At 36.7% G+C, this 26,896-nt stretch overlaps 2 protein-coding genes across 3 annotated transcripts; one reads left to right on the top strand and one right to left on the bottom strand.

Moving 5' to 3' along the window:
• The first annotated feature begins 1,278 nt into the window (after nt 1-1,278).
• LOC109036090 (60S ribosome subunit biogenesis protein NIP7 homolog) lies at nt 1,279-3,710 on the top strand. The gene is made up of 2 exons (XM_019050034.2): nt 1,279-1,543; nt 3,097-3,710. Exon 2 carries the CDS (start codon nt 3,116-3,118, stop codon nt 3,656-3,658), a length of 543 nt encoding a protein of 180 aa, XP_018905579.1. The 5' UTR covers nt 1,279-1,543; nt 3,097-3,115; the 3' UTR covers nt 3,659-3,710.
• An 880-nt stretch (nt 3,711-4,590) lies between these two features.
• trbd (ubiquitin thioesterase trabid) lies at nt 4,591-26,815 on the bottom strand. Of its 2 annotated transcripts, none has more exons than XM_019050028.2 (10): nt 26,671-26,815; nt 23,411-24,185; nt 21,937-22,327; nt 20,732-21,016; nt 17,252-17,454; nt 14,086-14,356; nt 12,243-12,487; nt 11,342-11,571; nt 10,380-10,528; nt 4,591-9,000 (listed from the first exon to the last, which is right to left on the bottom strand). In XM_019050028.2, the coding sequence occupies exons 2-10, from the start codon at nt 23,577-23,579 to the stop codon at nt 8,922-8,924; spliced, it is 2,022 nt and encodes a 673-aa protein (XP_018905573.1). In that variant the 5' UTR covers nt 23,580-24,185; nt 26,671-26,815; the 3' UTR covers nt 4,591-8,921. The 2 variants fall into 2 exon arrangements, with proteins under 2 accessions (XP_018905573.1, XP_018905575.1); XM_019050030.2 differs by lacking the exon at nt 26,671-26,815 and adding an exon at nt 26,366-26,389.
• Nucleotides 26,816-26,896: the final 81 nt, after the last annotated feature.

Here is a 26,896-nt window from a genome sequence, read left to right as displayed (position 1 = left end):
AAATTCGATACAAGCGATTCATATATCGACTCGTTAACGTTAAAAATCGATTCTACAAGAAAAAATACGTTGGTGTCGGTGTACTACAGTCATAATAGGTGCATTTAGTCATCCATGAATCAAAAATGAACAATTTCAATCTCAAAAAAATCGTCGATTTTCCGTAAAGAATCTTAAAAAATCGATATAACCGATCGATATATCGACTCGTCAACATTAAAACTCGATTTTGCGTATAAAAATACGTAGGAACCGGTGTGTATGACATGTGTAAACAACGATAACAACCCCGTAGACACATCAATTCAAGAAGAAAATAGCGAAAAGTAAGGCCGCAGTTTGACCCCTTTGCCCCCCCGTAGCTCGAAAACGATTCCTACGCTCATCTTGAAATTTTTTCCTGAGCTTTCTGTTATTATAAGCTTCCACTTAAACCTTGGTTCGATGGTCGAATCGAATACAGAAAAAGGGGCGAAATTTTGGGAGGCTCTTTGAAAATTAAAAACATTTTGTCCTTATGATTTTTTTGATGCTGCTCATTTGAGTTAAATTCCATTCATATAAGTTGAAATTCTATTTACATGAGTTGAAATTCTATTCATATTACTTTGATTTTCTACTCATTTGTGCTCACCATTTTTAGCAGGGTAGGTAAACGGAAAATAGATTCATTTTGTAGACAGGAAATAGACCTATTTTCTTTGATAAATAGTGACACTCACTTTAAATGTTCTGTTCACTTTCCATAATGCTGGCTATTTTTTCCTTATTTTCTAAATTTTTTTCATTAATTTTTTTTTCATAAAATATTTTCATTTTGTTCCTTGGGCGCTTAAAAATACACAGCTCAACTAGAGATACTGACAACATTAGCTGTTCGACATAACAAATGCTTTTCATATTAATATATAGTGCTTCCTGAGCTATAGTAATATTTTCAAACAAAATTAACTAAGTCATGCTAGAAGTACTTACCTATACTTACGAGAAAATGTATCACACTTTCACTACGTACGTACTTAATTGTACGCTGAGTCCCACGTATATCCACATTTGCGGCATGATTATCTCTGAGCGAACGAACAAACTCGCGTAAGACACTTTTTTACACACATTTAAACATTTCATAAAACTGGAACAATAAAACACAAATATAAAAAAAAGTAAATTGTGTAAAAAAAAATAAGATAGAAAACGTCATCCGCGAAAATTTGAAACTTCGGAGCACTGCTCAGTTTTCACCACTCATCAGTAAACTGATGTTTGTTGTTCTGTTGGATCCGCGAACTGAGTTAGGTTAAGTAGTTAGTGTTTTGGTTTTCCCCACGTTGTTTTCCAATTTTCCAGCACATGTGTTTGACTTTTACAGAAGAATTTAATCAATTTTAGAAATGAGAAATCATTTAAGTCTTCTGAATACCTAATTTTTATTCAAGCGTCGGTTTCAATCCTGACCCTCAGTGCACGTGACAAGTTTTACAGGGGCGAAGACATACCTTTTGAAGGCACACACAAGTTCAACACGGGCAAACAGTTATTTTGCGTAAGTATTCACCTCTCTTCAGCCAAAATTTGGCGTTTATAGATTGACCCTCCATTTTTGTTTGAGAAGTCATCAAAATGTACGCATTCAGTCCCTTTTAATCCAACAGAGCTCCATTTCACAGAAGAGAAGATTTGAAGTTGAGGTTTAAAGCTGATGCTTTTTACGTTCATAGTAGCATCGCCATTACTGATTTATGATTATCTGTAAAAAGCTTTCGTTTCGATGGATTACCTGTCCGCATTTAGCAAAGCTCTCAAAGTGATCTCCTTCGAATTAGTTGATGGTGAGGTGGAGGTCCGTACTCTAAATCCTCTTATTTCAATAATTCTGCCCCTGCTCTGAGACCTGCAAAAGCATTAAGTCTCTCTTTGGTTCAGCTGCATAGAAGAATTTTATCAGCCGAACAGAGGGAAATCTGTTGTGCTGCGCCGGCTCACTGAGGGTGCAGAAAATTCTCCTGAGTGGAAATTAGTTTTAGGTAATCTCTGCTTCTTAATTTCTTCATTCTGCGATCTATAGCCAGACCAAGAACAGGTGTCAAGCAAAAATATTTCTATAATCAGCATGATTTTTAGGCTCATCCTATCATTTTTACAAAAGAAATAAATTGAAACGTTTATAAACAAGTAACATCAAAGAAAAGAATGAAGCTGACGCAGGAAGAAACTTTTGAAGGAACCAGCAGTTGAGTGCTCAGATTCTGCATATTCTTTTATCTCAGTGTCTCCCTCAATTTTTCTCTCTCATATACAGCCTTTTCTCAACCTTTCATCCTGAAATGATCATTGTTGATCACCACTATGTCCTATTCGCATTTATTCCTTTGTCTGAAGGGCTCTTTTTTTATCTGTGGAATGCGATGAATTGGGATCTTTGCAGTTCGGGCTGGTTCAACGGGCTTAACCGCGGCCTCAACCCACCTCAGAAGAGCGTTCCACTGGAACGCATTAATGGAACGGGATAAAAAAGTGCCGCATTCCATAGCGATCCGCTGCGGTTTGGATAAAGTAAAGCCCTTGAGAAAATAAGAGAAAAAAGAAGTTTGAGAACATACAGCACCAGGTTTTCCTGTGAATTACAAGTGGTTTGTTTTCAAGTATAGATAAATAAGAGGTCCCTCTTTCTCTCGTTTTCTTCTTGCTGGCTTCATTTTCTAAATGATCAAAGCTTAAACTGCAAATAGGGCTTATAAAATTATAAAATTCCTGTAATTGCTTGGCAGATTAGGGCTTTTTTTTTATCCGTGGAACGCGATGGTAGCGGTTCGGGCTGGTTCAACCAGCCTGAAACAACCTCAACCTACCTCAGAAGAGTGGTCCAAGTGTTCTACTGGAGCACATGGAACGCGCCAGTGGAACGGGATAAAAAAGTGATGCGGTCCACTGTGGTTCGGATAGTAAAAAGCCCTATTGAGTATTTACTTGATTCTAATCTGCTGAATCAAACTCATCACTCACAAAATTTTCTGTCTTACCCGATTATGATTTCTGCATTATCTTTCTCATTCCTTTAGTAATTTTATCTAAATTTTTACTTGTTTCTGTTTTTAGGTATCGTCAAGTTGTCACGATGAAGCGACTTTCGGAAGCACAAACAAAGACTTTGTTCACCAAGCTCGCCAACTATATCGGGGAAAATATCGAAATGCTGATAAACAGACCTGATGGCATTTATTGCTTTCGAGAGCAGAATAGCAGAATTTACTACATTGCAGAGAAAGTGCTCCAACTTGCAGGTTCTATTCCACCAGAAAACTTGATATGTTGCGGCACATGCTTCGGCAAATTCACAAAATCGGGAAAATTCCGACTCCATATCACCGCTTTAGATTACTTAGCTCCATATGCTCAGTTTAAAGTTTGGGTAAAACCAGCAGCCGAGCAGTCTTTCTTGTATGGTCGCCATGTGTTGAAATCAGGACTTGGAAGAATAACTGAAAGCACGCCTCTTCATCAAGGAGTTGTTGTTTTATCCATGAGTAATATTCCTATAGGTTTTGGTGTTACAGCTAAGAGCACTACAGAATGTAAACACGCAGATCCAGTCGCAATAGTTTGTTTTAATCAGAGTGATATTGGAGAGTATATTCGTTGCGAGGATGAACTTGTCTAAAAATTGAAACCTTTTTTGTATTATAATTGTAATATAGTTTTAATTCTTTTAACAGTTTTCTTTATTTTTTAGATTGAAAAAAATAAATACCTACATTGCGGCTTGCTTGGAATAGGGATGCAATCCTAAACTTTAATGATTTTAGTACCTCCAGGGTTTTAAGCTCCTATTTTATTTCTTTGAAGAAAGAAATCCAACATCATGGCTCAAAATTGTTTACCCAAACATAAAAGTAACGGAAGTTTTCAAGATGTGACAGTACTTAAGTACAGGAGTGCCACAGAATTAAGACAGTGAAATTCCATGACATTTAAGGTTTTAATCAGAAAAACTCCCAAACCACATATCGCATCGATGCTATTTAAAAATCTCTGCTCCTGTCTTATTTCCTTGAAGGAGAAGGAACAACATCATTCCTTGATGTTTTCTCAAAATGTCCTTCGCAGGGAGAAAAAAATCCATGGAAGTTCTAAAGGATTGACGTTGAGTAGTTCTCCATTTAAAAAGTAAAGTATGACAGGAATTTGCAATGTCGCAGACCGAGATATATAGAAATCTAGTAGTTTCACCGCTGACATGTGATGTGAAACGATTAGAAGGACATAACAATCGCCACCTCCAAACCTGACTTTGCGATATTTGTTGTTCAGAACGTTAATCACACTCTAGAAAGCATGTAAAGGTGATTTTTCCCTGCTTTTTTTGTGATTTTCTCTAAGATTTTCCAGTTTTCCCTGACTGTGGCAATTTTGTTTTCATTTTCCATATAAACAATAGAGGATGACAGGGAATGTTTCTTAGTTTGCAATGTTGCCAATGAACAAAATGATTCCTGCAGTTTCACTGTCGATAAATAGATTTTATAATGTTTGAATCTTCCAAAAGAATTTAAAGTTAAAAAGTTAGGGAGTGACAAACTAACAGAGCAGAGATAAGAAATAAAACATAGTTTTATTATAAATTATCATAATTGAAGTTTATGTACAATAAACTAATTATCAAATAACAAAATTTGCAGAATAAATTGTCTGCTGACAATTGCGTTGTATCACAAGTTGAAATTTTGTTTCCTTAATAGTTTATTTTGCTTTTGTAATTCTTATCTTTTACATAATTGAAAGCAAATCACGCACATGTCAAGCAGACAGCCTGAAAAAAGGTACAAACAATCGTGTAACCAATTAACAATGTTGAAAAGGTCGATTTAAAGAGGAGGAAATATTTTACGAACTATATACAAACAATGACTATTCTTAACATATTTTCTAGAATAGAGTTTAAAACCAAGGAAGAAAAAAGAGAAAACCAACTCAATTGAGGAAGAAAAATAAGAAAAATTCTTTCGGCAATTTTCTCAATGGAGAAAAAAAAAGCTTACTCAGGGCTAGACGCACTTTAAGTTATGACTTGGAGGATTTTGTAAATCCAGAAAATACATTTGATTCATTTTCAAGGCAAAGATACATGCTACCTTTTCCAGATTAGAAAGAGTGAACAGATGCCAGTTACCTCTGTTGTAATTCATAAGTTCAGAGAACAGGTTTAGAACGTTTTGGTTATTTTACCGAACTATGACTTGTATGAAAAGTGATAGCAGAGATGAGGTTTGAATATTTCGAATTTGAGGAGTTCTAGAAATAAAATGATTTTTTATCAAAACAATTTTACATCTTTGTTCTCAGTTCAAGGGTATTCAACAGGGTGATACATAAGTGTAAATAATCCATAAATATCTTAAAGAGCTATTAACTTCTGATTGAAAAACTATTGAAAATTTCATTACGCACCCAAAACTACCAATTAGGACTGAGACTTGTTCAATTGTCTCTGAATGAGACTTTCATGAATTTCAATGGAATTTATTAAATTTTTCTCATGAAATGCTAGGGCTGTTTTTGATAATTGGATGTGAATCATCTTTCTGAAGACCTCTTTTGCATTGATGTAACAGTTCTTTTGATATAAAATTGCTCTGGTTTCACGCTAGTAACTCGGGAAGAAAGTAGAATCATATTTAAATAAAAGATTCATTTGCCGGAAATTAAAGACTAAAGCATAAAATTCTTCTTAATAATTCTAATGAGTGAACAAGCGTTATGACAGATTAGATAAAATGTTCTGAGCAAGTTAAGAAAACGAACTCCTAACAAACGAGTACATGTTCAGAGAAGCAATTTCGAATTTTAATGTTGTGGAACACAATCTCTATGAAATTTATCAAACTCTTGAAGGGCTGGTAGATATTACGATCAAATTTGGATCTTCAATTTAAGGATGGAATATTTAAAAAGAAATTTTCGTGGCAAATATTGTTTGGGAAGATGGAACTCCAGAAAACATTAGCTGCGATGCGATAATTAAAATTACGAGAAAAAAGTCTATCCAGCAAATCAGAGGGGGAGGAGTCACAGTTGTTCGCCTCAGCCCTCTTAAATGATACCTTTGTACTGCGCTAATCGAGAGAATAATGGCCCTTCACATTTCACAGCCTCAAAATTGAATCAAACCCTACTATTTACTTGCAATTTTAGATTCATTTGAAACGGTTACTAAATTACCAAAAGTATTCGTAGAGAGCTTGCAGAGTCTAACATTAGAATTCTCGATTAGGTCTCTCGAGCAAAGCTTTGATTCATGGAAAAATTTTCCCTCAGAGAAAGATCAGCCACTTAAAGTTTTATCTAAAACAGCTTTGATCCCTGATGCAAATAATGGTGCAAACCTACACATGTGAGATTCCTTATGATAAGGAAATTTATTAGACCCTTGATTCTTTGAGACGAAGCTGCCGTCATAGCGAAGAGAGTAGTAAGTGTATGCTGGGATGAACCTCAAGATACATAAAAGCATGTGCTTACCAAGGCTCGTACAGAAATGTACTTACTGCTCTCCTCGCCATCACAACAGGATGGGTAAGTATATTCCCCTTAAAAGATTACAATACCCGGAAATTCAAAACTTCTAATGTTCCTGAAACATTATTTACAATTAACAAAACAGAATTTTACTTCATGATAAGGTAAATAATAAGATGAGGGGCGGCAAAATGGAAACAGTCTGGAACAAATGTTAACCAGAAGGATAATTTGATTGATCTGAAAGAGAGAGGAAATGGATTTCAGCTTGTCTCGATTCAGGGTTGCTGCAGAGCTTAGAAAATTAAATTCCCTGACACATTTTGGTAGAATTTTCAGACGATTGAGGATGTGCCGGATATTTAAAAGACACAATTTGAAACAGTTATCACCCAAACTTTGTTGAGCTAGAAACGTTGAACCGACTCTAGAAAGCGAATAAAGGTAATCTAAAAACTTTTCCTTGACACTTTCATCATTTTCCCTGACTTTAAAATTTCCTGACATATCCTCGTTTTCTCAGTATTTTCTAACTGTGGCAACCCTGCTTCATACATAAAATAACAAACTCACCCGCTAGGTAATTAATTTCCGTATCATTTGAAACATTTATTTCAGTATTGCTCAAACTAAATTGATTCCTTGTAATAGTTAGTCTTCAAAATGTCAACAAAAAAAAAGGAGAGAAAGAACCAAATTTTACATTCCTCACAATGGGATCATAAATATTTTGAATATATGTTAAGTTTAAACGGACAAATATTTTGAAAATTCATACCTCAATTTTGTATTTCTGAGCTACATCATAAAATTAAAAAGTCTTCAATTTGGTGAGAGCCAAAATGTACAGTGAGAAAAGAAAAATATGATGGAAGTAAGAGACTGAATTGAAAACAATCATTATGTGAAGTTCAAAAAGTTGAGAAAAAATAGAAAGAAAAAAAGACACTAAACTTTGAAACAAACTGCTTCTTACTTAACATCAAGGATTTCAAGAAAATTTTAACTGCATGCTACGAGGATTGGGGGCAAGAGCAAATACACTATTTTGCTGCAACGGAGAATTAGGTTCGGCGACTATAAATGATAATTGAACGTTACTATAAAATGTAAGGCAAGAATTTCAGCCTATGACAAGCTTAACTTACAGAATTTATTAGAGCACAGAATTTTGATTTTGCACGGCAAATCTCCCAGCATCCAAGCTAAGTCCAAGAAATTTTCCCCGAAATTGGGCAGAAATACGAAAAAAGAATGAAACCAAAAATCAGAAATACACATTAAGAATACACAAGTCGAAAACTAACTTTCTTTTAATTTGGTGGGGTAACATTTTGGAAAGAAAGAAAAAAAAATATAAACAAAAAAGACACAAAAACAACAAAAATTAGCTCGAGACAGGCAAGGAAAAGAAGTCCGGCCCGAAAAAAAGAGATTTGGAGACTGCATCAAAAATTAAAAAAATTACTGGTGATACAGCCAGTGTGGATCAATGTTCGTAAAATTCAAGGTACTTGTGACAATCTAATGACAATGAGATACTACGTAGCACTTATTCCGCAGAGGAGGGGAAGAAATATTTATTATCCAAGAATGAGTCCAAGCGCAATAAAACATTTATAAGTTCGAAGCAAAGTAAATAAAACTGGCAAAATATTTTGAACGCCATACAAAAACTCTGTAAAAACCTTGGAATTGAAATCACAATAATTACACATGAAGTGTGAGCAAACCTGCATTGTCAACGTCAATGCGCCTAAATCCTTCGTTCTTTATCTTTGGGACTAATCATGTTACGATCTTTCTGATTTTATTAATTAACATAGAGCCCTAAATTTATCATGAGCTATGTGTGACTAAACAAACTAATGGTGAGTCTTGCGGTGTTTTTTCATCCACGCTGTGGCGTTATGATGACAACTGGAGCTACGCAAAAAAAAAGGTAGTACAAAGCAGGACGGTAAATTATAGCTTGATTGCAAAAAGTCCTTAAATCTTATGTAAAAATTTGATCGGAATGAAGACTCTGTCAATATTGAATTTTTTAAACGGCTCAAGAGCTGTAAATCTCACTGGATAAATGTTTAGAATGGTTAAACAATGAAAAATCTTGGAGACCTGACTTTAATCTTTACTTCACATACATTACAATTTTGGGAATAAATACTCTGACTTCATTAAAAATGTTGCATGAAACTTGTTTCCTAATACAATGCTGTTTAGGACTGATCTACGGTACCTACTTTTTCCTCAACAAACTTGGTTCAGATTTTATTGCGCTTTGACTTGGTTCTTAGGGTGCGAGTGAGAAACAAGCGATAATAAAACAGCCAAAATTCTAATTTCGCTGCAACGAGGTGTTCCGAGAGACGAGGCTACAACTGCGAATGGGCTCAAACCCCAAGCAGTCATTCATCATCTGAGTCGCCGTCGCTAGAATAGTCTTGCACTGGAATTGGTCTCACAAATGGGGCGTTTGACATTTGCCTGGAGGAAAGCACAGAAATTACAAGTGATGATTTCAAAAAATTTAAAAAATTAATAAATACATAAAAAAAGATTTAAGTACACATATTCAGTTTGTTGGATTATCTGTGTGTTCATTGGATTATTTAATTGTAGCTGAAAGCTGATAGCTGATATACAAAGTTATTAAATGCATAAAAATTAAATATTTTCCAGTAAAGACAGGATTAAAGCACAGAAAACTTCTTACTTACTTTACTTAACTTAAAAAATGTGTGTACTTCAATAGGCATGCATCTTTTGAAACCACCTAGTGCGAGACAGACAAAAAAGAAAAAATAGCCATGCATCTTTACTGTTATCTATGATACACTGTCTCCACAATTGAATCAGTGAGAACGAAAACACACCAACCCGGTAACTCGGAGATGCACCATTTTCATTAGGCCATGTCCACACGAGCGCGGTTCACGGAACTTAGTTCGAGAAACTTGTTCCCGGAACAAATTTTAGCTGAGCTGAAAACTTATTCCCGGAACTTCCCCCGTACTCCGAGCTTCTACATATGTTTCTTTTGATGTGAATTGGTTTGTTTTTGTTTTTTACGTTTTTTACATGTCTTGACATTTATTTTTGTTACTTTGGCGGCCGTAATAATCTATTATTTTGCAATAATTGTATCGTTTTATTGAAGTTCCGGTTCCAGTTCGGGCAAACTCGTGTGGACAGCATCCCTCCTTTCAAGGAACAAGTTCCGGGAACTGAGCAGTTCGTCGAATAAATTCCTCAAACCACACTTGTGTGGACAGGGCCTTAAAGACAGTCAATTTTCATGAAGGTAATTGAAGTTAGCATATCTTTCCCGACTTGGACCTTTGAAAAGCCCTTGTGTACTTGTCTTAATTTCGGCACCAAAAATATTTTTCTCTTCACATTCTATTCTGACTTCTTCACATACTATGCAGTTTTGTATATGTCTTGGATTATTTTCATTTTTTCGAGTTGGTGCGTTTTCGTTCTCACTGATTCAATTTTTTTTTCCGGTTCTGTGACTTTTTTTTGCTTTTGCCTGACTCCAAATTTCCTGATCTTCGATACAAACCTTGACTTAGATTTTTTCTTTAAATCACAGTGGCCTGCTTAACTACGAACAAAATTTCCGGTTCTTAAAACTAAAGTTAGAGATAAAGGCACTATACAGATAGTAAGTTGTTCTCTATATCTTAAAAAGAGGCATCTTTCTCTCTCACACTACTTGTCTGACTGTTTGAGGTTGCTGTAAATCTTCGGACTTTCAAAATTTTTCTGATTGCCAGAAACGCTGCTGCTGACTTTGCTGCAGAGCTTTGAAATATGTACAGACCTCACTTCTCTGATTATTAAGTGTAAAGGGTACTTACGCTAGTCTCCTGTAATGATTTAACCATTCTTCGAGCATTTGAGCAACTAATAAAGGCCGTTTGTACAATTTTTGTTGAGCAACTAGGAGGCCACTATCCGTAACGCAAACATCTAGCCACTGGCGTAATAAGTTCTCTTCTCGGCCAGTCTGAAAAGAAACAAAAAACTGATGAAATGAACACTTCCAGAGGGCATAAATTGAATGATTAAGAGCTCATTTTTAAAGTAAATACTTCAACTGGTATTTGATACTTCATAATTGATCAAATTAAAATTTTATAGAGACTGTTAGTAGGATAAGAGACGATGGTTTCTCGACCAAAATGATTGGAAGGGTAATTATTGTCAAATTGAGTCAAAGACTTGGAGTATGAGTTTTCCATAGAAAATTCTTTCCAATTGGTTTGTAAAACGGAGTGAGCAGTTTAGTTAATTATTTTGCAATTAGAGGGCATAAATTAATGTTTAAATCTGACCATTATGAACGTTGAACCTAGTGGATAAAATTTTTAACTATTTTTTCACATGAAAAAATATAAATAAAACAAAAACATGCAATGAAATATTTGACAACGTGAATGTCACTTTTCTTGAAATACAAGCAAGTAGACCCAGGAAAAAAATAGATAAAGCACGAAAAGCACAATAATTTTCAAGGTTGTCGCAGCAAATAAAAGTTGAGATTTAAAGATGGAGGAAAGGAATTTTTCAGGAAATTACGTTGACTAGTTTCCCAAACAAAATAGAGTATGACAGGAAATCTGCAACTTTGCAAACAAAGATACGCAGATTAGCACTTTGGCCATCAATATATTGATTGAATACCAGGGAACAGGCAATCATTCACTTACATTGCAAACTTTGTTACTCTTATTCTTCAGATTTTTGTAAGCATTACTTAGTTTAGTATAGTTCCATGAATTTTCGGATTAGAGTATTAAGAAATTAAAAGAATCATTACCTCTGATGGCATGACAAAATGCACGGGTAACAGCTTGCGCTGGTGATCCATTAACGGCAGGAACGCTACTTGTAAAGAATTATCAGTACTATCAGGATTTTGATTACTAATTGAATTTGTTGAATAAGGTTCTATTGTGACTAAAGCAGAAAAGTGCCCGCGTGTGTAGCCTAGGGACAACGGTGAACGGACGCAGAAACTTGGCTCCCACAGCAGCGGCAAGTAAACACCTGAAACAGGTAAATATCAAATGTTTAAAAATAAGAGGCATTTACTTTCTACGTCATGCCTAAACTAGCCTCGAGTTTTTTACTCAGAGTTCGATGCAAAAGAGAGAGTTTAACGTGAGCTCCTTGGAAAAAAAAAACGAAATTGGTGAAATTCTTATTTATATACTTGAGTTTGAAAATAGCTCATTTTTCAAAAATTTGCGTCTTCTTTCGGAGGATACAAGCGGAATTGCTTAAGGTTCACACAAAATTTTTAAAGATGTAGTAATAAAAATGGACGGTGATCACTGTTCAGATTTTTTTTTTTGCTTAATTTGCCCTTGATGAGTTTTAGAAAAAAATGTTTATTTTAGGTACATTGAAGTATTCGATTCGGAAATTTCTTTATATAAACTGGTTCAATAAAAAAGTTTACTCAGTGATATACTGAGAAACCCTGAAAGAATAAAAGAAGAAGAGAAAAGGTAAAACATTGTGCCAAATTGTGGATTGAGGGAATACGGCAGGAAATGAGGAGATGCAATCTGCCGGAGGAGCTCTGGCAGGATCGCTATCAGTGTTGGTTGGGTGTCACAGAGCGCACAGAAGCGCCGTAAGAGTGACTTAGTAGTGGTACTGGAAAAGGTAAAACAAACAAGATGAATATACATCGATAAATTAAATTCTCTCACCTTCAAAACGAGCAAAACCGATAGGTTCTCCCCTATAACTCTTGACATATTTCACACCGTAGACTATGATTGGCCGCCTCAAGATGTGAGCCAGCGCAAAAATATGTAACTGTTCTAAACTAGCACCAGGCTGACTTGCCAACGACACGAGGCTTGCCCACTCTTCTTCCCACTGGCCTTCTTCTAACGAGAAATGAAGCAAACGAGCTTGAGATGCCTCGTACTCTTTCCAATAGGGGTAAAATCTGAAAAAAGAGCAAAGGTTTAAATTTAAGCGGAAGATTCAGACCAGACGAATTGATGAGTTCGAAAAAGTTGCAGGGAAAAACAATGCATTTGCATTTTTGACAGAAAAAATTGCATTTTTTGGCAGGGAAAATGCAAAAAAATGCTTATAGAAGATACAGTAAGACCTCGAATTATCCGCTAGCGAGTTAACAGATTCAGTGATTTATTGGAATTCCTCTGGTCATGCAGCAGGACCTACTAACGCGATTTAATGGATTCTGCTGTTTTAACGGATTCGGCCACCGGCCTTGCGAAATCCAATAAATTGAGGTCTAACAGTAGAAGGAAGGATTTTTGTTCAAGGTGATTCTTCTGCACTTTGGTGAGCAATTAGATAGTCGTTAAATTAATTAATCATTTTTAAATATTAGGAAATTTCTTTAAAATTTTGAGCATCACATCCCAGTATAGTACATCAGGTATTAGAGCACAAAATTTGACTGGGAGACACTCTGGAACAACACCTAAAGTACGGTCTGCATGAAAACTACAAATAGAAAGGCGGCACTGTTATCTCATAAAGTTTCTTGGTCAAATTTTATGTGCCAATACTTGATGCACTACAACAGATATGCTGCGAGGACATTTTTAAGAAATGTCCTTGAATCCAGAAATTATCAATTGATCGATCAACAAGACACTGCATTTTGCAACTCGGAGCTACGATTACTGGCTCAGTCAAGAAATAATGTACGTGCTTTAAATTCTCCTTGGCACAAGTGTGTTTCGGCAGATGATCCAGAAATTTTAATTCCGAATTGCATAATGTGGTCCAATTATCAAATCTTTCTTTGAAGTGTTGAGGAACTACCTTAAATCTGAGCAAGAAGTGTCAAAAAGTATTGAAAATCTTCAGAAACAAGGTGAAATCTCCAAATCTTCTTCTTCTTCCACTAACAACTAGGGCATAGCCCTATTTGGACCGCGCTAAACAGAAAGGAGCCAAGCCACATCAGCTATTGCCAAATTTTATTGGGCAATTTAATTTTTTACATGAAAACGGTTGTGCGGATTTTCGTGCAAATTTCAGTGAAAATTCTTCACGGTACGAGGCAAGTTCCTTAAAATTTTCAAAGAAATCCGAACAAATGTTCTCTCGTAATAAATTGAATAGCCCAGTTAAGCTTGGCACTAGCTGATGTGGCTTGGTTCCTTTCTGTTAAACTCGGTCCATTTGTCAGGCAATCCAGTATCAAGCACAATAAACTATATACATATTAAAAATCTCCAAATGAGGTTGAATATTTTTTTAACAAAAGAGAACAGGGGTACATAAAATGTCCAATCGTACATTCCTAGAATCGCTGCAAGCAAGAGGCAAATCTTGAATTTGGGGAAATTTTCAAAGATGATGTCTTTCTTTACTCCTTCAATAAGTACCTACTTGAAGAAATGTTGGTAAAATACATTTTACCAGAAAATCTGTCATTAGGCTGTGAGGCTAATGGAACAACGACGGATCGCAGTGAATGGTCAGTGTTTTGGAACTTTCTGCACCCTTAGATTAAACTTAGAAGCTTTTTTGCTTCAAGGATAAATGTACCACATTACTTACACATGACTGCCATTGTTTAAAAGATCTGCAAGAGCTCTGCGGAGGATATTGTCCCTATCGAACACGCCCCAAGTGGCTTGCATCAATGAGTCCAGAAGACAGTCGCCTGCTGACCGGTTCCAGAGCGCATAGAGCCGTGAGCCCAGATGTGCGGTGACCTCTAAAGACCAATTGATCACAGGCGGGTCAGCCTCCAATTGCTGCTGAGCATCTTTGTCCAGAAGTTCTTCAAAAAGTTGTTCTTGAATTATCATTGGCAGATCTTCGATTTCTAGGGGAGAAAAAATAAAGCAAATTTGAGAACTGAACAAAGTCACAGCAGTGAGTCTACTTGCTCATGATGGCCAGGGCAAAGTACAGCCGTAGTTCTTCCAGATATAAAGTTTTATTTTAATGCACATGATTGAATATTTTTTTGGAAAATTTTAATTTGGAAAATTAATGAGATGCTGATATTGGCCAGGCTGTGAAGGAATGAAATGTGTCTAAATTCAAATAATTTTTATAGAACGTTAGGAGTTAATATTTTTTTGTGGAAAAGAGGGTTATTCATATAGGCGAAAAATGTACCCAGCCCGGAATGTACGAAACTTTGTGGGCTGATAGTACTAGTTGAGAGAGGCTTATCCCTAGCTCCGTTTTTGCAGGAACCCCAGGGAAACAGCGTTGCCATTTTTTAAAGTCGTAACCTTCAAACATCCATAACTTTCGGAGAAATGCAGTTACAGAGCTCGTATTTATACCAAAAGATGCAAAAAATTACGTTCTATCGACCTATGCCAAAGAAATTTTAATTTGACTCCGTTGTTGCCACGTTTTGGCCATTTTATTAATTTTCGTAATTATTTAAAATCACGTTACCGCCTAAAAAAGTGTTTGCGGTTGGTGAGGATTGAATAAAAACATGTCAGAATTATTGTTCGTTTGATTCCGCATCCATCGATATATTATACTTTTCTGAGAGACTTAGGGAACACGAGTTATAGCGATTTGAAAATTCGGCAACACGCCCGATACCCGATATTGACGCTCGTTTAGGTACGTTTCGCAACTCCGTGTTAAAGCAAAACGCCTAGACCAAACAAAATTCGAAAAGTCAGTTCATGTTTTGCGCTTTTTTGAAACTTTCACATGATTTTTAGGAATTTAAGTAGTGGCGGTGTTGCCAGTTTTCAATGAAAACCACCGCTGCGATCACAATTTAAAGCAGTACTCATTTAATCTTATCCAGCTACATTTGTTAACCTAAACTGACCATTTGCGACATGGTGTTGACAACATTGCCTAATTTCCGTCGGAATTCGCGTAGAGGCGGGGTTGCCAGTTTTCATAGAAACCGCCACCGCAATCACAAAAAAAAAAGGTATTACTTCTTTGATCACGTTCAGCCTTATTCTGTAGTTGGAATTGTTTATTTATCGAATCGATGGTTTCCTCTATCTCTCAGCAACGGCAGTGGTGCCTGACAGTGCCGAGATATCGATATTGTATAGAGATCAAGAGCAATGGATCTAGGCCCCTCACCAAAACTACTCATCGGACCGCTTGAGTGATTCGGTAGCTTTAAATTTCGATATCTCGTTACTGTCGGCCACCACTGCCGTTGCGGAGAGATAGAGGAAACCATCGATTCGATAAATAAACAATTCCAACTACAGAATAAGGCTGAACGTGATCAAAGAAGTAATACCTTTTTTTTTTGTGATTGCGGTGGCGGTTTCTATGAAAACTGGCAACCCCGCCTCTACGCGAATTCCGACGAAATTAGGCAATGTTGTCAACACCATGTCGCAAATGGTCAGTTTAGGTTAACAAATGTAGCTGGATAAGATTAAATGAGTACTGCTTTAAATTGTGATCGCAGCGGTGGTTTTCATTGAAAACTGGCAACACCGCCACTACTTAAATTCCTAAAAATCATGTGAAAGTTTCAAAAAAGCGCAAAACATGAACTGACTTTTCGAATTTTGTTTGGTCTAGGCGTTTTGCTTTAACACGGAGTTGCGAAACGTACCTAAACGAGCGTCAATATCGGGGTATCGGGCGTGTTGCCGAATTTTCAAATCGCTATAACTCGTGTTCCCTAAGTCTCTCAGAAAAGTATAATATATCGATGGATGCGGAATCAAACGAACAATAATTCTGACATGTTTTTATTCAATCCTCACCAACCGCAAACACTTTTTTAGGCGGTAACGTGATTTTAAATAATTACGAAAATTAATAAAATGGCCAAAACGTGGCAACAACGGAGTCAAATTAAAATTTCTTTGGCATAGGTCGATAGAACGTAATTTTTTGCATCTTTTGGTATAAATACGAGCTCTGTAACTGCATTTCTCCGAAAGTTATGGATGTTTGAAGGTTACGACTTTAAAAAATGGCAACGCTGTTTCCCTGGGGTTCCTGCAAAAACGGAGCTAGGGATAAGCCTCTCTCAACTAGTACTATCAGCCCACAAAGTTTCGTACATTCCGGGCTGGGTACATTTTTCGCCTATATGAATAACCCTCTTTTAACTGCTTGAGGTCAGTTACTTAAACCATTGACAAAATTCAATGGACAGTTAATTTTTTTTGTGACAAAACGGTACATAGATTCTTTGAAAAACTTCAGGGGATTTTCTTTATAATGTGTGGCAAAATCCAAAGAGGTTTCAGAGAATCGATACAACCGTTCTCCTGTAAAATAATACATTGTTCTATGAGATTTGGCATTAGCTGATATAACTTGGTTCTTTTCAGCTCAACTTGGTCCCTATGAACTGCGTTTCGCAATAAGAAACTAAAATTTCTGGCTGAACCATAAAAAAAAAACACTTAAATGCATACAGAAACTAATAGTACGTACGTTTTTTTCTAAACTGAGTTGGATATTGTAGTTCTTAATTGCAGTGTTTAAGTGTTTATGTATGAACAAAATGCCAAAATTATGCAGACTATTAATATTTCACCACAAGGCAGGTCATGACGGTTTTCATGCACACCCCACTTTACTACTGAGAATTCAACTTTTGCTGAGGGTAGAATTTTGTGTTGATTTGAATGGAGCATAAAATAGCGTATGTCCTTCAACAAATACACTAAAAGGTAGGGGAGACATTTTTTTTTCCTGATTATGGACACATAACCTATGGATAATAATTGTTACTTGTGACGAAACTTACCGGCAGGAAGAGTAAAAGTAGTAAGCTCGGTAACGAAGGGACAAGGAAAGGAAGCTTTGCGCTGTTGTTTGATGGTGGACGCAACATGACGCCGAATATCTGATGCTAGATCTGGAGCGACATAGGAAGGAACACGTTTTACCCCTGAGCCTGAGCCCTCAATGTACGACAAGATTGTTGCCAACATATCTTCTCGGTGGAATCTGGAATCAATAAGTGGTTTTGTAAGTCAGTAAAACTGATATTTAGATAGATTAGGGACAATGATATACAGATAGACATTTTTGATGGTTTATACACACAAAATATATGAACTTTTGGTAAAGAAACAAAGCTTCAGAAAGCCACAGATAACCTACTTTGTACTTTTGGGACATGAGGAATAGATATTGTACTACGTCAGTGCCAGATGAACAGAATATGAAGATTTTCATTGAAAACCAAAAACCCTAAATGTTAAAATAATGAAATAGAAAATTTTATCAAACTAGAGTTAACAGGGATCAACTTCATAATTTACTAGGTGATCTTGCTTTTGAGGATTTTACTCTAGCAACTTCAATCAATGAAACCTTGTTTTAAAGTTTGAACAGTGAAGATGAATTTTTGGAATATTTTGGACTGTCTTCGAAGAGAAAGTTTATATAAGAATGTTAGAGAAAATTTGTGAGCAGTTCTGTGCCCATATCAAATGAATCACAGATTGTTAAAACTAATTTGAGGTCTCGTTAATGGACACAACATTTCTTCAGGCTTCCATGGTTGAACTTAATGGAATGAGATGTTTCCAAGGAAAGGGGTGAAAAGGTAGATATTTGGTCATATAATGGGAGTATGCTCTCTTTCTTTCTATTCTTGGAATTCTAGGTTTCACAACACAATTCACTGGCTTTTCCATAAAGAGGGTTATTCATATAGGCGAAAAATGTACCCAGACCGGAATGTACGAAACTTTGTGGGCTGATAGTACTAGTTGAGAAAGGCTTATCCCTAGCTCCGTTTTTGCAGGAACCCCAGGGAAACAGCGTTGCCATTTTTTAAAGTCGTAACCTTCAAACAACCATAACTTTCGCAGAAATGCAGTTACAGAGCTCGTATTTATACCAAAAGATGCAAAAAATTACGTTCTATCGACATATGCCAAAGAAATTTTAATTTGACTCCATTGTTGCCACGTTATGGCCATTTTTGTAATTTTCGTAATTATTTAAAATCACGTTACCGCCTAAAAAAGTGTTTGCGGTTGATGGGGATTGAATAAAAACCTGTCGGAATTATTGTTCGTTCGATTCCGCATCCATCGATATATTATACTTTTCTGAGAGACTTAGGGAACACGAGTTATAGCGATTTAAAAATTCGGCAACACGCCCGATACCCCGATATTGACGCTCGTTTCGGTACGTTTCGCAACTCCGTGTTAAAGCAAAACGCCTAGACCAAACAAAATTCGAAAAGTCAGTTCATGTTTTGCGCTTTTTTGAAACTTTCACGTAATTTTAGGAATTCAAGTAGCGGCGGTGTTGCCGGTTTTCAATGAAAACCACCGCTGCGATCACAATTTAAAGTAGTACTTATTTAATCTTATCCAGCTACATTTGTTAACCTAAACTGACCATTTGCGACATGGTGTTGAAAACATTGCCTAATTTCCGTCGGAATTCGCGTTGAGGCGGAGTTGCCAGTTTTCATGGAAACCGCCACCGCAATCACAAAAAAAAGTATTACTTATTTAGTCACGTTCAACCGTATTCTGTAGTTGGAATTGTTTATTTATCGAATCAATGGGTTCCTCTATCTCCCTGCAACGGCAGTGGTGACCGACAGTGACGAGATATCGATATTGTATAGAGATCAAGAGCAATGGATCTAGGCCCCTCACCAAAACTACTCATCGGACCGCTTGAGTGATTCGGTAGCTTTAAATTTCGATATCTCGTTACTGTCGGTCACCACTGCCGTTGCAGGGAGATAGAGGAAACCATCGATTCAATAAATAAACAATTCTAACTACAGAATAAGGCTGAACGTGACTAAATAAGTAATACTTTTTTTTGTGATTGCGGTGGCGGTTTCCATGAAAACTGGCAACTCCGCCTCAACGCGAATTCCGACGGAAATTAGGCAATGTTGTCAACACCATGTCGCAAATGGTCAGTTTAGGTTAACAAATGTAGCTGGATAAGATTAAATGAGTACTACTTTAAATTGTGATCGCAGCGGTGGTTTTCATTGAAAACCGGCAACACCGCCGCTACTTGAATTCCTAAAATTACGTGAAAGTTTCAAAAAGCGCAAAACATGAACTGACTTTTCGAATTTTGTTTGGTCTAGGCGTTTTGCTTTAACACGGAGTTGCGAAACGTACCGAAACGAGCGTCAATATCGGGGTATCGGGCGTGTTGCCGAATTTTTAAATCGCTATAACTCGTGTTCCCTAAGTCTCTCAGAAAAGTATAATATATCGATGGATGCGGAATCGAACGAACAATAATTCCGACAGGTTTTTATTCAATCCCCATCAACCGCAAACACTTTTTTAGGCGGTAACGTGATTTTAAATAATTACGAAAATTACAAAAATGGCCATAACGTGGCAACAATGGAGTCAAATTAAAATTTCTTTGGCATATGTCGATAGAACGTAATTTTTTGCATCTTTTGGTATAAATACGAGCTCTGTAACTGCATTTCTGCGAAAGTTATGGTTGTTTGAAGGTTACGACTTTAAAAAATGGCAACGCTGTTTCCCTGGGGTTCCTGCAAAAACGGAGCTAGGGATAAGCCTTTCTCAACTAGTACTATCAGCCCACAAAGTTTCGCACATTCCGGGCTGGGTACATTTTTCGCCTATATGAATAACCCTCTTTTCTGAGTTGGGCAAAACTCCCTGACCTTTCAAGAACTTGTCGACCTTATTAAGTTCTCTCATCCAATGAAAGGGAAAATAATCTATTAGGAGCTCTACTATCAAATTTGTCTTCAAGAGAAAATGCAACTAAAAATATATCGGCACAGAGAAAAAATCAAGGTGATTTGATGGACGCCATATTTTGTGTCAGAACAGCATGCGATATATCGCATCAATTGGTTCCATTTTTTCAGCTACTCGTCATTTGTCTCCAATTTTGAGATCGCAATTCTATTGTCAGGAGACTAAGGCACTTACTTACCAATTTTAACAGAGAAATTCAATGTAATAAAGGCGTGGTTTTTTTAGAGAGAAAATATCGCATTCGAGTGCAGTTTCGATATCAGTATCGAATGCGATGTTTTCTCTCTGAAAAAACCACGCTTTTATTAAGTTGAATTTCTTTGTTAAAATTGGTGAGTGCCTTAGTCTCCTGACAACAGAATTGCAATCTCAAAATTGGAGAAAAATGATGAGTAGCTGAAAAAATGGAACCAATTAATGCGATATATCGTATGCCGTTCTGACACAAAATATGGCGTCCATCGAATCACCTTAAAGAACCTCACCTGATGGCAAGATGCACTAATGTATACCCCACATCAAATGCGGATGGGCGATTGAGATACGCGCATTCCATCTGCGTCAGCTGACGTGTAGGATCTCCTCCAGAGGACAGATAAGTTTCAACAGCATTTGCGTCACCTTGAACAATGCCCACACACGCGTTCAGCCAGTTCCAGTCAGGATTACGCTTACGGTTGCATTGTGTTCGGCGAAGCCTGTCCAATTCTGCATTATTCGTGTTGCTAGGTGAAAGGTCACTCAAGTCATCAAGACGATGGGAACTTGGTCTGTGAATCAAACAGCAAAAATTAGGCATTTGACATAAGGCAAGCAAAATCAATGATCGAATTACTTCTGCAGATAAAACAAACAGTTTTTGGTTTTGAATCATTCTGTTACCCACCCATTCCTTTTCAAATATTTTCCACTTTAACTACTTTACATATTCTGATATTCTCTAGGTATATAAAACAAAAATATAAAATGGACATAGAACGATGTTCCAGGGTGACAGGTTTTCTTGGATCCTAAAATTTTCTTACATTTCCAGGATTTTTCGGGTTTTTGAATATCAAATTTCCTGACTTTATCCTGACTTTTCAATGTTTTCAACAGCATAGGATCTTATGGAAATGCTTTTCACATAAAATTGTAGTACACGCCTCTTGAAATTGAAAATGTATAAAATTTGAGGACTCGCAGACAGAAGCTCTAGTTTTCATTGATACAGCAAGTGAGAGCGGTAGAAAATAACGCAATTTTTCCGGGATAATGTTTCAAAGATCTGCAATAGAATTTCCCTAATTTGTAGGGTTGGGCAATTTTACAAACAAACTCTTGACAAAATATGATTAACTAATAAATGTTGAGCAAAATTTTGGTAATCAAGATGGTCACAATTCCCACTTCCTAATATTCTTGATCAAATTCACGCTGTATTTTCCTCCAAAAAACATTAAAAAAAGAGCCTGGTTCATTGGAGACCAGGCTCCAACATTTATGTGGCTGGGAGAACTTCTCTTTCAAACAGGCCTCAATTTTGGATCAACAAGTCTATGGTTAAGAACCTCAACTTTACATTTTAAAGAGCACAAAAATTCTGGAAAATTGAGTGGTATAATGCGATGTCTTGATATTTGGAGGTTGAATAATCGCAGTTAAAATGTAGCTCAAAAAAATCAAGACACCAAGAATAAAACAAATTTACTTTTTATACGGCAGAAAAGACTCCTCAATATTTGCAGCACCGTGAGCGGAGGCAAAGTCCCACTCGGGCGAGAGGATGTGAGTATCCTTGAATGATGAAGGAACAGGTGAAATTCTGGTTGCCGTATGGCCACACATAACACACTTAGTGGCTTTCGGCCAGTTCTCGTAAGTACAGGATTGACAGTTCCATTTGGATTTGGAGCCGAGCGACTTTTGATCGACAGCGGAGGCACCGGTGCTGCGTTCCAGGGATTCAATTCGCAGTGGCGAGAAGTGTTCATGGATGTTTGATGCAGTCACAGTTGGTGACCGTGTGACTTTGCAAGCGCCTATCCCACAGCTTGAATTTTTATCATTCTCCAGGCTGTCACTTTTAATTTCCGATGGCCCTGCAAGGAAAATAAGAATACAAGATTAGCTACACCAACAAAGAAAGGATCTGTGTTTAGAATATAGTAAGTTATTGGGTAGAATTTCTAACAAAAGAAATTTAAAAAATTCCTGACACAGAAGGAACATCCCTGCAATGAACATGGGCACTGCAAAGCAGGAACATTTGATTTTCTCTGCCTTTACTTTCATATTTTCATTTAATATTTTGCTTTGTTTACTTTCATTCTGTAAATTTCATTCGATGGCAGATGTTTTTTACCGTTCAAATGCGATATTTTCATGGAAAAACGAGAAGTTTGTACACACCTAGTCGTACTTTGTTTGGCGTAACAATCGTAACTGTTTCGCAACAGTGCGTGACATTCCTATTTTGTTTGTGTGTTACCGAGCATTAGTGGGCAGGGCTTGTATACCTAATTTGAACATTTTTTGCACAACATAGCAACGCTGTCTTAACCTTTGATGCCCTGCGATGCGCAACAATCGGAACATGCTCTGAGCAGGTTCCAAAAATTGTTACCAAGTATTACGGAGTCTCTAATCTCACTTTGCTCAACTATCTTCTCATTGGTTGCTCCTTGCTTGTGAAAAAGTTACACAAACAACAGTTTTTCGGAAACACATTTCAACTGTTACTTACTTCAAACAAAATACGACTCTTCACTATTTTTTGTCATGTATTCTGAGCCATTCCACCATTGAAACACAATTCTCTCACAAGCAAGATCAATTCTTTGTCCATGCATATTGCCCTGATGTCAGGGTATCAACTAAAATAGGCTAGCCAAAAATCAGAACTTTTACAGTACTTTTTCAGTGCATTCCCGAGAAATTCAGTACTTCCTCAGGGGAAAAATTAAGTACTTTTTCAGTAGCTCCAATTGACGAAATTCAGCAAATTTCAAGAGTGAGAATTTCCCGCTCAAATTGGGAGGAAAATAACAAAAAATGAAAAATTTTCCGGACCTTCTTGCAGAATTTCCCCACTTTTCCAGTACTTTCGAACCGTCCTTAAAAAATCAGTACTATTCCCGGACTTGTAGACACCCTGTTTTATAGGAGAAGATTTCGACACTAACCTGAAGCAAGGCATTGCTCAGCTGGTGATGTATCATCCTGAAGTCTAAAGATATCCTCGTTAAGAAGTGGCTTGGAGCCACGGCACATGGTACATTTTAAAGATGACGGGTAGTTTTCGTAAGTACAATATTCGCAGACCCATTTCTCCACAGAGGTATTTTCGGTCATCCCGCCACACGGTACTCGGGACAGGGAGTGGGATCAAGGCAAAAGGATCGGTTTCAGGAGGAGAAAGGAGGCTACGAGACGGCAGATCGTTAAAATTAAAAAGGACCTAAAGTAACGACTAAGTTTTGAACTTGGAGCTCAAGCCTTAAACATCTGAAAATGAAAACAGCCTAAAAACGGAAAACAAAAACTGGAATCAGGTACTTCTCTTAATTAACGAGAAAAACAGCACACTCTAAAATCTGAACTCTTCGGCAGGAGTCAAATAACAAAGCAGCTGTGATGTCAACTGAACATCAAGACTTAAGAGAGGACTTACAGTGAAAAAGAGAGCTGCGTAAATATTTGATTGTACGTCACATATATGTTACACATACATATACGGGCATATATGTACGCGTAAACATATGCTGCTTGATTGATACCTACAACATAATCTGCTCAGTTGAGTTGGAATTAGGGAAGGCAAGGCGACGGAAGGTAAAAATGGCAGGGAAGGAGAGTTGATTCATAATAGTTGACGTCGAAGACCTGCGGTTGTCAACTGATGCAATTTTACTCCGATCATGAAAAATTTAGTTTATCACAGCCACGATCACGACGAGCCTGGAATGAAAATTAAGAGGGTTAGGAGGAGTATACAGAACATCATTGACAACTTTAGAAATACAAAGAATGAGTAACTACTTCAACTGAAAAAAATCTTAGAAGTTATGAAAGCAAATTTCACTTCAGTAAGGACTGCTTTCTTCAGGTTTTTGAGCCAACTGGCCCAGTACATGTGATGCACAGACTTAAGGAAAAGAGGACTTTAAGCGAGTTGCCAGATTTTTCCTAGGAGCGACAAAAGGCTGTTTTGGGCGAAGTTATCAATTTTTAGTATCTGATGTTAATTTGTTTCTCATGGACAGGTAAGTATATCGAGACCATGTGGTTAATATTTTTCGCCATTATACCAATTTTTTGTGGCAATCTACACCTAAAAGACCAGTGCGTTGTTATGTTTACGGCCATAAAAATACTTTCTGGCGTTATTATGTACTACTATAGTTTATAGTTTATCAATGTTAAACATAATGCTCTGCTGATCGCTGAAAGCCGAAAAGCTTCAGCTTCAAAATTATAAATAGAAAGAAGTATTATTCAAAATTATCAATTAATTACTTATTTATTATTTAAAATAGAATAAAAGTGAATACCTAACACCTCGGCTATTTATTCTTTCAACTCGTCATACCTACAGCGTTCAAATTTTAGTCCATGATTTGAATTTTTAACAATGTTATGAGCATTTTTCTAGAAAAACAAATGTTCTTGTACAAGGACACTTCGACACACGAACATTCAGCCTCCATGTCTCAAAATGAATTCAATTCACCATTAGGAGCTTAAAATGAAAAGAGGAGGCACACTACTGCCAAGGTAAGGAAGAACACTGTATGAGCCATCAGGCAGTGCCAAATTTCTTTTGACAAATCACAAATTTTCAGGAAAATTTGTGAATATTTCTCTTCGATTTTCAGAGGATTTTGTTCGTACTTAATTTGATCTAGAAAGTTTGAAAATTTCAAGGCAAAGTAATCATATCTTTCTTCAAAAATACATATTTCCTAAAAGAAAATTTGGCAACATCCGAATGCTCATGCAGCATTTTTACTTGGCGCAGCAGATTGATGGTTCGATTTTTCATAAGAAAGCGTCATATGCAGGGAAAAAATTTTAAATTTGGAAAGGGCTGAAACGCTCTTGCTGTGGATGGCAAAGTGGCAGTTTGAAGAAGTTGATTCAATTAAAAACATTATGCTCTGTGGTACACAATTGCAGCAGAACCAAAATACAGGACTCCACAAGAGACTTTCAAGCTTTACCTACTGGACATTGGATTCCTTGTAAGTAGAGTGAAGTATATGGAAAAATAATAAATATATTTTTATTTGTCTGTGCTAGTGGACGGCTACCTCAAGTCTGATAGAGTTAAGTAGGATCATTAAAAATAAAAAAAATAAAAAAAGAGAAAAAAAATAACAAAGGGAGAATTCACAGATTTGACTCACTAAACTTTCTCTCTAATTAAAAATAATTGAAACTTTAAAAGTGTGAGAGATGAAAGCAGAATGGAGGAAACTTCCTTGGAGCCATGACATTTAATATAGAATGAAGTGAGTGAATACCTTAATTTGGTTTCGAAAGATTGTTGGTGAGCTTCAACTCATTAAGGGAGTGGATAATTCTGTTAGAGGTTTTACGTCCAACTGACCTACAAATTGTGAGCGTTCATGGAAGCCAACAATAACTTACAGATTTAGAAAATCTAGCGATGAATGGCTTACAAAACTTCAGGTGAATAACTTTCAAGTGAAATGGTGATAATAGCAAAGTCCAATTATCAAAAAATGCTCTCTCACACCTCAAGTGCCGCATGGCTTACTATGAATCGCAAAATGATCATAAGATGAAGGTAGGGGGTTTACAAATCTGGAGTTACTGACATTCACAGGCCAAGAATTTCAAACAGGTTGTCGTTGAAAAAAGTCAAAATCAAAGGGAACTCTAAACAATGAATGTTGATGTAAATAAAGTTGCAAAGGAGACTAACTCAAGTAGAGTACCCGCTACAGGAAGTAGAGATTATTTAGAATTGAAAAGATAGCTGGGAAAAATTTGGTTCGTGTGGATTCCAGAGCAAAGCAAAACTTCTTTCGAAAGATTAACAACATAAAGATTCGATAAAACATGGGAAATGGAAGAATTAGGACACTAATATTTAGAATGCCAAAAGACTTAACCTTGAAGCTGTCATAAACTATGGCACTTTCAATTTGACAACAGAGAGCACATACAATTCGAAATTATGAATCGTTACACGATGAAGAAAAATTTCCTTGTGGAGGCAAGGCTGGCGAGAGATAATAAGGTCTGACGAAGGCTACGAGGGTAATTTCATTGATTTCCGTGTGAGAAGCAGAAAAAATTGACTTATCAACGGTCGAAGCTCAGGGCATACTTTGACACATCAAAAATTGACGCACTTGGGACGGCAAGAGGACAAAACAGAGGCACTAACATGATAGTGAATGAATGAGGCACAAACCTGGATATCCAGTTCACAATATTACGATGTTACCATGATAAATAATACAACAATGATCACAAAATCACGGGTGAAATTCTCGCAAACAAATCCCGTATCAGCCAGATGAAAACCATCACAGACTACAAAACTGGATTGGGATTTGGAATTGGATTAGATTGGATGCACCGAAAACCGAAATGGTTCCTCTTTCGGTGATCGGTGCGGTTCGGGGGTAGGTGACCCT

This window comes from Bemisia tabaci, chromosome 9 (genome assembly GCF_918797505.1).
Source record: "Bemisia tabaci chromosome 9, PGI_BMITA_v3".
Lineage (NCBI taxonomy): Eukaryota > Metazoa > Arthropoda > Insecta > Hemiptera > Aleyrodidae > Bemisia > Bemisia tabaci.
Note: the sequence above shows the minus strand (reverse complement) of the source record. Positions and strands in the feature narration are given on the sequence as shown.